Genomic DNA, 9,539 nt, shown 5'->3' on the forward strand with positions numbered 1-9,539 from the left:
CTCAGATTAGAGAAGAAGAAATAGGCCTACAGATGAAAACAGAAATAACCAAAGCACACGCGCACAAGGGGTACAATTCCCGGCAGCGGTACTTCCGGCGTGGTCAGACGTTCCTACACAATTTGTCTATCTGCGGGTGGGAAGCTGGTCTCTGCACTAGTAGCGTAATAGTGCCTCCTCTGGTCCGTCGTGGCGCCTGTTCGGGGGGAGGAAAGAAGTGGCTGGTGAGTGGTGACTGCACATGTATCGGAGGAAGCGCTAGTCTACAACTCTTCCCAGATCGGCAGAGGGAGTGGACCAATGAACGGGATAGCAGGGTAAGTATAATTGACCTTTTTCACGGCAACCATTTTGGCAGGGTAAACACAGGTGTACCTTTACTTTACCTTTAGAAATGTTCCTCTTACAAACAGGCTCAGTGGAGTTTCACCCCTTCACAGGAGCGCATGGTGCGAGGGTTTAAACCAGGACACTGGCCCGCTGCCAGAAAGCTATTTTGGAAGCATGGAACTCTCATAATGTACATAAATGACTGCCAGAGGCCTCTCTACCTGAAACAGCTTTTCAATGATAGCTTTCTCCCTCATTCCGAGGTGCCTCTGCTATTCCCTTGTATTCCCTTGGAAAAGAAGTGCCACATGAAATGAAAAATCATGGTAATGATGAGTGACTGGAAGGCGCTCTTTGGTCATGGGGGTTTCCATGGACTCCAAGAGAACTACTGTTCAAAACATTGTCCAAAATGATGATTCCGTTGGTGCTGTTGGACATTGATTGTGAGGTGTTAGTACCTACAGCCCCATCACATGTCACATCACATGCCCCATCACATCACATGGCAGGATGTAAGGGGTTAGTGTAACGGCGTTGTGTAGGTGGTACTTGCAGCAACCCATGTTAAGGGCTTGTCCAGGGGTGGATTCGAACTGCCGACCCTCGGCTTGGGAGTCCAGCATGTTAACCACAACACCAAGAGAGCTAGCTCCCTTGGCGGAGCTGGTTAACATGCCTTTATACCTGGGGAGTGAGTTTAACCAATCCACTCGCTACCACTCGGGACTCACGAGGAATCCGTGCTGATTCAACTCGGTTACATTAGTACCTACAGTAAAAAGACTGAGAACGATTGGAATCAACCCCATGAAGTGAGTATATCCATCAACACAAAATTATTTAAAGCAGCCATGGAGTCTTGCTATACAGAGCTCTGCAGATGGATCCTTAACCCATTGATACCTGATGCAGCATTTGTGTGCGTATCCCTTTAAGACCGCGAACCGCATTAACGCGCACACAAATGAGGGATATACACACAAATGCTGCATCAGGTATCAATGGGTTAAGAAACTCCATAAACATTATTTTAAAAATTTGAAACACTGTTTTTGGACGCTATTTGTTCTGGTCTTGGTCTTGACCCCCTTCCCCCCTTTGGACCTGGTCTGAACTTGATCTTGGACTTGACAAAGGTGATCGTAACTATAATTGTGCTTCCCGTTATGAAATGGCTATCAAAATGAGATGTGGATACTTGACTATTATGTAAATTACAGACCGCCGGAAGACTTTTTTTGTTGACACACCTGCTTCATCAGATAGAGTGTAGATGACACATAACAGGTGGCTTGAATTTGATGAGCATTCAGCGCGCACCTTGGCCTGTTGGGGCAGCTCACAGTCTTGTGGGGCAATTTTCCTCCCCTGAGTCGATGTTATCAGGCAGAAATAAATTATACCCTTAAGGGCAATTTAGGAAAATAATTCAATGCAGCTGCTTGCTTTCAGCGCTGTGCTGAATGTGCAAGATTTCTGATCTAGCAACTTTTTCAGCAACACGTTCCTGCTGTTCATTATGAGTTACTACTTATTGTCCTCCTCCACAGCTGCAGCCTTCCTGTGTCCTGCTGCTTGAATGCACACAGTGGTGGAATACTGAAGGTACATTTGCAGAGGTGTGTTATTCTCTCTACTGTGCCTTTACACAGGATGTGAGGCAATAGACTTCATTTCCTGTAGTTGTTGTTGTTGTTGATACCATTACCATTGACGCATTTTAGGCGTGGCTATTTGCTGTACTTCATACCTCTATACAACAGTCAGGAAATTGTGAATACAAATATGCTAATGTGGCTGTGTTGACACTCTGATGACTCTGAGGGCGTTGGTTCAAAGATCAGGATCAGCAGAGGGAGCAATGACAGCCTGAAGGGCTGGAACATTTGCTTACAGTATCTTTTGTCCAGGGTTCACATGGGTCCTTGAAATCATTGAGCGTTTGTGAATTTGAGAAAAAAAATCAAAGAATTTAACATTTTTGAAATTAGACGTAAATAGACATGGGGCATTGAAAGTGATTGAATTTATGTATTTTGTGCACAAATAGAAATTGAAGTTCTTTTGACATTTTTTGTACTTAACTTAACTATGTTGTGTTGGGTCCTTGAATTTGAGCGAACTGGGCCTGGAAAGTCCTTGAAAAGTCCTTGAATTTGATGTTTAAGAACGTGTGGGAACCCTGTTTTCATTTTTTGCACCATGATTGTCAAGTTAAAGGAACCTTCTTTTTTCTGATCCCAGCTTCTTCATGCCCCTATTTTAAGGCTTTCTGCCCTAACGGGCTAGTGTGCAAACGCCTTTTTCTTGATCCATGGCACACTGAGCACAGCTTCACTCTGTACTGAACATGCTCTGCAGTGAGGAGGAGAGGGGTGATCCATGGCACACTGAGCACAGCTTCACTCTGTACTGAACATGCTCTGCAGTGAGGAGGAGAGGGGTGATCCATGGCACACTGAGCACAGCTTCACTCTGTACTGAGCATGCTCTGCAGAGAGGAGGAGGAGAGGAGTGATCATGGCACACTGAGCACAGCTTCACTCTGTACTGAACATGCTCTGAAGAGAGGAGGAGAGGAGTGATCATGGCACACTGAGCACAGCTTCACTCTGTACTGAACACGCTCTGCAGTGAGGAGGAGAGGAGTGATCATGGCACACTGAGCACACCTTCACTCTGTACTGAACATGCTCTGCAGAGAGGAGGAGGAGAGGAGTGATCATGGCACACTGAGCACACCTTCACTCTGTACTGAACATGCTCTGCAGAGAGGAGGAGGAGAGGAGTGGAAAAAGCGAATAGATCCTGTCTGACATTCCTCCTGCTGCTGTGCCTCAGCTTGTATACGAGGAGCTCAGCACAGCCCCTCTCTAACTATTCCAACCACGCTGATGGGACAGGCCAGGCCGAGGGGTGTGCTATCCCAGCACTGTAGGTGGAGTCTCATTGATCTGTAGGTGTGGTTAGGGAGGGGATAGGGGAGTGGTTTTAAGAGAGGGGGAGAGTCCAGGGGAAAAAAGAAAATAGTGGGCTGGAGAGGAAAACTGCTGCTGGCTGGAGCTTGACTGGAGGGTTTCTCTGCTTTGGCGTGGCATTCACATCCCAGCGCTCATGTGGTAACATCCAGCACTGGCTCGACTTACCCTGCACACTGGCCTGAATCCAGGGATCAGAAGGAGAGAGGGCAGAGAGAGTGAAGGAGAGGGAAAGAGATAGAGAGGAGTGTATGCATGCCTGAAAGAGATAAGCGGAGGAGAGAAACAGTACAGAAGGACCAGAGAGCAGAACACACCCAGAGAGGGAGCGAGCAGCAGGTGAGAAACGGAAGAAACCCAGAAAGAAGCAGAAGCAGCGGTTGTCAAAGCGCCCCGACATGGCAGCCATGGAAGCACTGGAGACCTCGAGCGCCCACTTTGAGCCACACACCCTCACCGAGATCTCGGACGATGAGATCAACCTCCCGCCATCGGACGACGAGGATGACGCCAGCGCCACCAGGAAAGAGCAATCGGCCCTGGGCGCGGAGGGCGATGCGGCCGACAACGAGGACGAAGCGGCCAAGCTGGACCCGCAGGTGAACGGGGTGATGGTGCTCTCGCTGCTGGACAAGATCATCGGGGCGGTGGACCAGATTCAACAGACCCAGAATGGGCTGGAGGCCAGGCAGCAGGAGATGGAGCGCTCGGTGAGCAGCATCCAGGGCGAGCTGACCAAGCTGGCCAAGAGCCACAGCACTACGTCCAACAGTGTCAACAAGATGATGGAGAAGGTGCGCAAGGTGAGCGTCAACGTCAAGACGGTGCGCGCCAACCTGGAGAAGCAAGGGGGCCAGATCAAGAAGCTGGAGAACAACGAGGCCGAGCTGCTCAAGAGGCGTAACTTCAAAGTCATGATCTACCAGGTGAGAGAGAGAGAGAGAGAGAGAGAGAGCATACGTATGTGTGTGGTTTGTCTGTGTGAGGTAGAAAGTTGTGTGTGGGTACAACACCTGGTTGCCATAGGGATGGGTGTGGCACGCTTGTGGCTTGTGATCCAAGGGTAAAAAAAAAAGTTAAAGTGAATGAAAGCCCTCATCACTTTCCAAAATTGGGTAAAATTGTTCAATGGGAGTTTAAGTCAGTGGTTCTCAAAGTGGGGTCATTGAGAGGGTTCCAGGATGCCCCCAGCAAAAAGGAGAATGATTATTACTGTAATCATTAGAATTAGAATTAGAATTATTTTAACTATAATTCCATCCATAAGTAACACAATGACAGCATGTATGACTCTTTTGGTCATGGGTTTCATACCCTTTCTGTAATAAAACTTCTAAAAGCAAACATCTTATGACATGGTGGGCCTTGGGACAAAATCTGATCAAATGGAGGTCTGTGGTCTAATTTGCATGGATTCCGGGGTCCTTGACATGCAGAAGATTGAGGACCACTGCTTTAAAGCACCACTGATGGTTTGCCACAGATGTTTGAGGAGGTGCATCTCAGGCAGAGGGTTTTAGGGAGTGGCACGCTTAAGTCGAAGCGCTGCTGGCAAACGCTCAAGCGACAGGCTGTGCTATCTGTCATCATCACCGCATGCATCATCACATGAATGAATGTGTCTCTTTCAGAGGCTATTTAAGAGAAAAAAGTATCTTCTACCTTTTCTCCCTACATCTGTTTTCTCTGCCTAGTACTTCTTTATCATACATGATCATCCCAGGTACACAGGACTACGATAGTAACCAATATTCAATTTACGTCTATGGTCTGGCTGCTGTGGCTTTCATCCTCACAGAACTTATGTACAAACATTGTCAGACCATGTGACTGTTCAGCTCTATTGGAGCCCCACCCGCCCCGCGCCCCGCCCCTCCCCTCCCCGCCCCGCCACGCCCTGCCCTGCCCCGCCCCGCCCTGCCCTGCCCTGCCCCGCCCTGCCCCAATATAGGCTACTGTACATTGGTTTGATTGCCTACCTTATGTCCACTACAGGTGGCCTCCAGCTACTTTCCCTTGCATACCATATTTAAGCCTTAAGAATATAGGCCTTCACATGTCTGCCCAAGTCATACGGAATCTATTCGGAAAGTCATCCCCACCTTTTTTTTTAAACAAAGATGGAAAATACCACAAGCACACTCGAGGTCCTGTTTAAGGCAGAGGAGTGGTAGGAGAGAGGAAGAAGGGAGTGAGGGAGAGGAGGAGTGGTAGGAGAGAGGAAGAAGGGAGTGAGGGAGAGGAGGAGTGGTAGGAGAGAGGAAGAAGGGAGTGAGGGAGAGGAGGAGTGGTAGGAGAGAGGAAGAAGGGAGTGAGGGAGAGGAGGAGTGGTAGGAGAGAGGAAGAAGTGAGTGAGGGAGAGGAGGAGTGGTAGGAGAGAGGAAGAAGGGAGTGAGGGAGAGGAGGAGTGGTAGGAGAGAGGAAGAAGGGAGTGAGGGAGAGGAGGAGTGGTAGGAGAGAGGAAGAAGGGAGTGAGGGAGAGGAGGAGTGGTAGGAGAGAGGAAGAAGGGAGTGAGGGAGAGGAGGAGTGGTAGGAGAGAGGAAGAAGGGAGTGAGGGAGAGGAGGAGTGGTAGGAGAGAGGAAGAAGTGAGTGAGGGAGAGGAGGAGTGGTAGGAGAGAGGAAGAAGGGAGTGAGGGAGAGGAGGAGTGGTAGGAGAGAGGAAGAAGGGAGTGAGGGAGAGAGAGGAGAAGACTTGGAAAAGACAGTGTGTAAGTTTTTTCTTTTTTCACATGAGTTGAGCAGGGGAGCCCTGTTCCTTTTTTTAGCCCTGCGAGGCTGCTGTGTGTGTGTGTGTGTGTGTGTGTGTGTGTGTGTGTGTGTGTGTGTGTGTGTGTGTGTGATGTGTAATAGCTTGCAGCTTTTTGCACAGTGGCGCGAGAACATTCAGAGTTTCCACCCTTGACTCAGACATCATGGCAGTCCTCTCTCTCTCTCTCTGTCTCTGTGTGTGTGTGTGTGTGTGTGTGTGTGTGTGTCTCTCTCTCTTCTCTCTCTCTCTCTTGCTCTCTCTCTCTCTCTCCCTACCCAAGAGTTGGGCAGAAGTCAAATGAGAGGGGTGTCTTAGGCAACCCTGCCTGGCTACAAACGATTGTGCATTAATGTATAACACACACACAAGTATGTGGTTGGTAAGTGTACCAAATACCAACTAGACACAACCGCAGCGTGCACTCACACACACACACACACACACACACACACACACACACACACACACACATGCACACACACACGCACACGCGCGCACACACACACACACACACACACACACACACACACACACACACACACACACACACACACACACACACACCTGGCCTTCTTCTCCAGGCATCACAGCTAATGATCAGCAGATGATTCAGGGTAGGGCAGAACTCTCAATTATAGAAGTCTCATCTCCATCATCACATTGGAGGGAATTCTTGATGATTGGATTATTTCTCAAGCCGAAAGGATCATAAATCAATGTTTTAATGAGCAACTGATAACACTGATGAGCTGAGGGCTGCAAGTTTCCAATGCAGTGTATGTCAAATACGACAAGCTGACAAACAAAACAGGTTGAGATTTTGCTGGCGTTAGCCAACAGCTTGGGCCCTGTGGCAAGAGAAACTCCCCCTGAAAGGCCTACAGTATCTCTGCCTCTCTCACTAACTCAAAACACTGGCTTTGTTTATGGATGCCAGCTATGACATAACCTCACATTCGTCTTCATTAGAAAGGCAAAACCACAATTTCTGTTTTCAATTTTTCTGTGTACTCTCTCTTTTTTCTGTGTACTGTCTCTTTTGCCCTTCGAGGGCAGATTCTTTCAGAATCAGCACTAGACCGCGAAAGACTCCGCCAGCAGCACCCCCTCGTGAACTCTAGCACTGTCTTTTTGGCGACTTAAGAGTGTGTGTGTCAACACATAAATACTTGCCCTTTGTGACAATTCATTAGTATGGTGGGCTTTCCTCCATGTCCAAACACCTCGCTGTCACCCATCAACAGGGACAATAAGGCTACTGTGCTAAATGGACTTTAGTTAGAGCCCTGGAACTAAAGCTGGGTTTCCACCAGCCATGTGTCCATCAGCAGTGTGCTTGACAGAGACTCACTGAACCCCTGCCAGCACATTGTGACAAGGTCGGGATGAAAGTGTTAGCTATGTAATTTCAGCACAATTAATTTCATTTAGATGGGGTGAAGGCAAAATAATTTGAAAAAGGCAGCACACACACGCACGCGCATAGACATAGACACACACACACACACACACGCACACACACACACACAACTCCACATTTCTCTCATCCTGGCTCGTCCTTCCTCCTCGGACCAGGCCAGGAGCGGTGGGCAGCTTTTTCCTCTCAGCGCCCGGGGACCAACGTCTTCTCAGCCGTCACTGGTCAGGCGACAATCTTCTGCATGTTCTTCATGGGGGGGTTGTTAGATGGAGGAACCCCCAGGGGAGCACGGGGAGAACATACAAACTCCACACAGAAAGGCCTTTTCAGGAGATAGCCCACCTGGGCAGGGTAGGCACTGAAGGCATGGGGGGGCGGGGGACATACCCTCCACACAGTGTCCCAGGCAGGAATCAAACCCAGGACCTTCTTGCTGTGAGGCGACAGCGCCACCATGCCCCCAATAAAGCCCACCAGCTTTATATCTGTTGTTGGTTAGTTGTTGATATTCTAACAATATTGTGGCGTCTAAAATAACATCTTATGGAGATTCGGGGAGACTGTCATGGCGGCATAACTGTTTCCAGTATTTCCGGTGTGATCGTAGACAAAGAGTATAATCAAGACAAGAGCCGAAACTTTTATTTTTTATTTTTTTTATTTTTTATTTTTTATTACAACAATGTTGCAGTTATGGTGCTGCAGTGGAACACGCTATTAGCCTTTGGTTCTTATCAATGTAAGCTCTTTGATGCAAATGACGACGTGTGACTATACAGCACGTGCTCATGTACGCTCATGTGCACTCAACTGACTGGAGGGGACGGGGCCTGTAAGAGTCAAAGCCATAGTGCCATGGCAATAGATGACTGGAGGGGGCCTGTAAGAGTCAAAGCCATAGTGCCATGGCAATAGATGACTGGAGGGGGCCTGTAAGAGTCAAAGCCATAGTGCCATGGCAATAGATGACTGGAGGGGGCCTGTAAGAGTCAAAGCCATAGGGCCATGGCAATAGATGACTGGAGGGGGCCTGTAAGAGTCAAAGCCATAGTGCCATGGCAATAGATGACTGGAGGGGGCCTGTAAGAGTCAAAGCCATAGTGCCATGGCAATAGATGACTGGAGGGGGCCTGTAAGAGTCAAAGCCATAGTGCCATGGCAATAGATGACTGGAGGGGGCCTTTAAGAGTCAAAGCCATAGGGCCATGGCAATAGATCACTGGAGGGGGCCTGTAAGAGTCAAAGCCATAGGGCCATGGCAATAGATGACTGGAGGGGACGGGGCCTGTAAGAGTCAAAGCCATAGTGCCATGGCAATAGATCACTGGAGGGGGCCTGTAAGAGTCAAAGCCATAGGGCCATGGCAATAGATGACTGGAGGGGGCCTGTAAGAGTCAACGCCATAGTGCCATGGCAATAGATGACTGGAGGGGGCCTGTAAGAGTCAAAGCCATAGTGCCATGGCAATAGATGACTGGAGGGGGCCTGTAAGAGTCAAAGCCATAGGGCCATGGCAATAGATGACTGGAGGGGACGGGGCCTGTAAGAGTCAAAGCCATAGTGCCATGGCAATAGATCACTGGAGGGGGCCTGTAAGAGTCAAAGCCATAGTGCCATGGCAATAGATCACTGGAGGGGGCCTGTAAGAGTCAAAGCCATAGTGCCATGGCAATAGATGACTGGAGGGGGCCTTTAAAAAGAGTGTTTCTCAAAGTGGGGGTCCGGGAACACTCAAGGGCTCTCCAGTAAAACTAGGACTGGTTTAATCCCAGTCATTTAATTCACTAGGAATTACCCCAGTTAGAGTTGTAGATTATTATTTTTTAATTCTAGGCTTCACTCTCACTCACAGCTATAGTATTATCTTAGTGTAGTCAAATTTAGAATTCAATACTCCTTCCCATGTAGGAGTCCCTGGGTAATCATTTGATCCCCTGAGGGTTCATGACCTACATACTAACAATGTAATGTTTGTCTATTTGGGGTCTGTGACATGATAATGAGAAGCACACTGCATTTGACCCATGCAGCCTAGCAACAGATATTAACGTGGGAGT

General features: G+C 48.6%; 1 protein-coding gene across 1 annotated transcript in view; it reads left to right on the plus strand.

Moving 5' to 3' along the window:
* The first annotated feature begins 3,418 nt into the window (after nt 1–3,418).
* cavin1b (caveolae associated protein 1b) overlaps nt 3,419–9,539 on the plus strand; it is a 33,604-nt gene continuing 27,483 nt past the window's right edge. The window contains exon 1 of the mRNA XM_083635334.1: nt 3,419–4,237. Within this exon, the coding sequence (XP_083491460.1) occupies nt 3,710–4,237 (528 nt within the window). The 5' untranslated portion in view covers nt 3,419–3,709. The remainder of the gene's footprint in view (nt 4,238–9,539) is intronic.

The sequence above is a fragment of the Poromitra crassiceps genome (assembly GCF_964638095.1).
Source record: "Poromitra crassiceps genome assembly, chromosome: 4".
Taxonomy (NCBI): Eukaryota; Metazoa; Chordata; class Actinopteri; order Beryciformes; family Melamphaidae; genus Poromitra; species Poromitra crassiceps.